General features: G+C 36.7%; 1 protein-coding gene across 3 annotated transcripts in view; it reads left to right on the top strand.

Annotated features, from left to right (window-relative positions):
* LOC107756812 (teneurin-2-like) overlaps window positions 1-3,529 on the top strand; it is a 199,642-nt gene that overhangs the window by 95,873 nt on the left and 100,240 nt on the right. Inside the window, exon 1 of one of the 3 annotated variants that reach the window (XM_016574100.1) lies at window positions 2,648-2,792. The exons of the other annotated variants lie outside the window; for them this stretch is intronic. Within the exon in view, the coding sequence (XP_016429586.1) occupies window positions 2,687-2,792 (106 nt within the window). The 5' untranslated portion in view covers window positions 2,648-2,686. Of the gene's footprint in view, window positions 1-2,647; window positions 2,793-3,529 lie in introns of those variants that run through there. 3 annotated transcript variants of the gene reach the window in all.

Raw genomic sequence — 3,529 nt, 5'->3', positions numbered from 1 at the left:
ATCTCTTTGGATTTGAGACTTTAGTCTTTGCAACTTCAGGGATCTTATCTATGCACAATCAGCTTGTAACACTCCAAAGAGAAAGGAAAACTTGAAATCGCATCATATGACCCCTTTAAATAAAATATCTCCTTTTGAATTGGACTTTGAGCTTTGTAACTTTGCAGATCTTTTTTATGCTCAAACAGCAACATTACAGACTAACTAAAGTTGAAAAAGTGAAAAAGCATAATAGGACCCCTTTAAAAAAATAGGCTAATCCTTGAATTTTAAATTTTTAGGAATCCCTGTATTAAGCAATTCACATTCATTAATATTAGAAAGAGGATACGAATAAATTTACCTGTTTGAGGACATTTTATGCAGCTGTAAGAAACAGCACTTGTTCATAATTATTAGTGAATGAGAGCCATTACATCTGGAGTGTGTGTGTGTGTGTGTGTGAGTGTTTTACGTCCACAGCAGGGCTGGATGGTATCATAGACACAGAAAGAAGAATTGATTAAATTAGTCACTGTTAGGGATGTAACGATTAACCGCGAGCCGGTTGAAAATCGATTCAAATATGTGACGATTCAAATCGGTTGAGATGCTGAACAAATCGCGATTCAATTAGGGGTAGTTTATATGAATGTATGTCTGAGGGGAACTTACTGTCTTTAGAAAAGTTTAGATGGTATTTCTTCTTTTCATCTTGCCTCTGTATAATGCATCTTAAAGTTCATAAGTGCAGCGCTGATTTGTTTACAGCGGAAACCAAGGAAACGCTTTAAGCGCCACCTGCTGGCAGAGAGTGAATCTGCGTCTCGTTCAGCTTGTCTGCTGTTTCTGTTTCATGCAGATATTTTTTATGTATTGTTTCACAAAACTGAAGTCAAACCATTCTGTTTTTGCTTCATTAAATTAAATTAAAAATCGTGTATCGAATCGTGAAATCAAAATCGTGAATCGAATCGAATCGAATTGTGAGTTGAGTGAATCGTTAAATCCCTAGTCACTGTAGACATGACATGGAGAGCCCCAATGACACAGTTCCACTCCGGCACAGCAGTTCTTTTGACTGTTGGCTGCACACGAGTGCGGATGGCATGGGGTGGTAAAATGTCCAGAATATATCAGCTGGCCTTGCTCCCAATCACAAACCCAGCATGTGCTTGATGGGTTGACCATGTATCTGAATCCCTTTCTCTGCTTGTTGTGTCATCACCACGGTCAGCCAAACGAAGAGAAACATACTGAAGCTTGATGTTGTATGTATTGAAGATTCATAATATATTCACAATGACTTCACTGGCAATATCAAATTAACCAACATCTTGAATATCTTGATTATTTTATAGTTTTTAGTGCTTTTTATTTGGTCATTAAGCTTGGACGGTGTCATTAGTCTAATTTCACAGTCTGTCTAGATATGTTTTTGTACAGTATGTAAATGTTGTTGCTTATTACTGTGTAATATTTAATCCTTATATTGGTGCACATAACTGAAATTAAATTATTGAATGTATTGAAATGATTAAATACAGATTTTGTATTCATTTAGTGCTAAACATGTGGAAAATGTGGCATTTTTGAATTAATTTTACTTTCTAAACATATTCCTAAATTATGTTTTTACATGCAAAATCCACTTAGCTTACAATGTTTATTTTGATGAAAAAACAAATCCTTTAAGCTGTTGAAGAGCAAATACATAAATATCAAGGTATATTTCAAGATATTGAATATTGTTTTTCCCTAAATCGTGAATATCTACTGCATATAGACTGTCAGTGTATTGTATCTATTTTTACATAGCCTATTCATTAATTTAAAAGCCACATCAAAGCTGACCTCCTTTCAGACCATTGCTTTTAGAGTTGAATGTTTTTTAGAGCATCTCAAAGCTTCACATTTCTCTCTTTTCAATATGGTATATATTTAAGCTACAAGCTTCTGGTTTTCATGTATCTCTACCTTGTATTTAAATCCTCCATTTCTGAGTTTTCATTTATGTTTTCTTTTGTGCGCCTGTCTCGTTTTTGTACAACTCGTGTCAGAGTTTACTTTGTGCAGAGATTGAAAATCCAGAGCACAGACAGATGTGAAAGAAAGTGTCTTTGGTGACAAACATAGTTCAGAAACAGAGGGTGTTGCCGTCTGTTAAAATAAGTGCTTCTGGGTTTATGCTACAACTGCTCATTAGTTCTCATACCCATCACCCCCTCCTTTTTAAATAATAATAAAAAATAAATAAATAAGATGAATCATAAAAATTGCATTTTATTGTTCTGAATTGTAAAGTTTCTTAACATAATGCATTGTCTCCTCAAGTATCAGTGACTGTAACATCCTTCAGCAATTGATATGATATACTCATACGTAACTGTTACAAAAGGCTGAAAGCAAGGGTACCAAGGGTATCTAAATTTTTGAACAGGATCATTTATGTAAATTGAATTATTTTGTCTTGTGGAATATAAATGCTAGACATCTTACAGATCCTGTGAGAGGAATGTATGAGCAACTGGAAACTGAATAAAATGGTTGTGGTTCACTTTATTTGGTTGGAATTTCATCAATCAGCAACGGTTTCACTCCATAAAGTTAACACACTTTTCCCACTGTGTGTATGTGTGTGTGTGTCCTTCAGGTCGCCCCCTCCCTCCCACGCCTCCAGGCCGCCACCTCCATCAGGGAGTGTCAGATGCCCCTTTTGGACAGCGGCTCATCCCATGCCATACTGGACCCCCCTCCCGACGACGAGTTCTCCCCCAACTCCTACCTGTTCCGTGCACAGCCCCCCACCACCGGTAAGAGCGTCTCACTGCACTGTCGCATTCTCCATCATAACCAGCACCCTACTGTCATCGCTCTCAGCCCCTCCCTCCACCAACACTCAACCGTCCTGTACATGAATGCTGTCCCGTTGCCATAACCCAGATTTTAGGAATAAATTGTGATTAAATCAAATTAGGGTGATTATTAGACTGTGTTGTAAAGGAAACATAAAATGATGTTCATAATGCATTTAACTTCCATTATGGGATGAATTGATAATTTAAACAAAACATTAAGGGGAGCATAATGTAAGGCTGAAAAGGGATTGTATTGGATCATGAAAAGTAAACAATTATTTTATTGCTTGATATTAATTTTGGTTACATAAAAGCAGTCATTTTAGAGGTTGAGAAATTTATTATTTATCATTTTGAAATATTATGAAAATATTTTTAAATGTTATTCATTCAAAATAAAGCTAGGGATATTTATATAAAAAGCATTATAGGTTAAATTTTTGTTGTCTTGAAGAATCTGGGCTGTCCACATAGAGGTGGGGTTTGATGAGTCCTGTGAGAGGAATGTATGAGCAACTGGAAACTGAATAAAATGGTTGTGGTTCACTTTATTTGGTTGGAATTTCATCAATCAGCAACGGTTTCACTCCATAAAGTTAACACACTTTTCCCACTGTGTGTATGTGTGTGTGTGTCCTTCAGGTCGCCCCCTCCCTCCCACGCCTTCATCCAGTCTGCCCCCCCCAGCCCCT

Source organism: Sinocyclocheilus rhinocerous, unplaced genomic scaffold (genome assembly GCF_001515625.1).
Source record: "Sinocyclocheilus rhinocerous isolate Xijiao unplaced genomic scaffold, SAMN03320098_v1.1 scaffold22, whole genome shotgun sequence".
Classification (NCBI taxonomy): domain Eukaryota; kingdom Metazoa; phylum Chordata; class Actinopteri; order Cypriniformes; family Cyprinidae; genus Sinocyclocheilus; species Sinocyclocheilus rhinocerous.
Note: the sequence above shows the minus strand (reverse complement) of the source record. Positions and strands in the feature narration are given on the sequence as shown.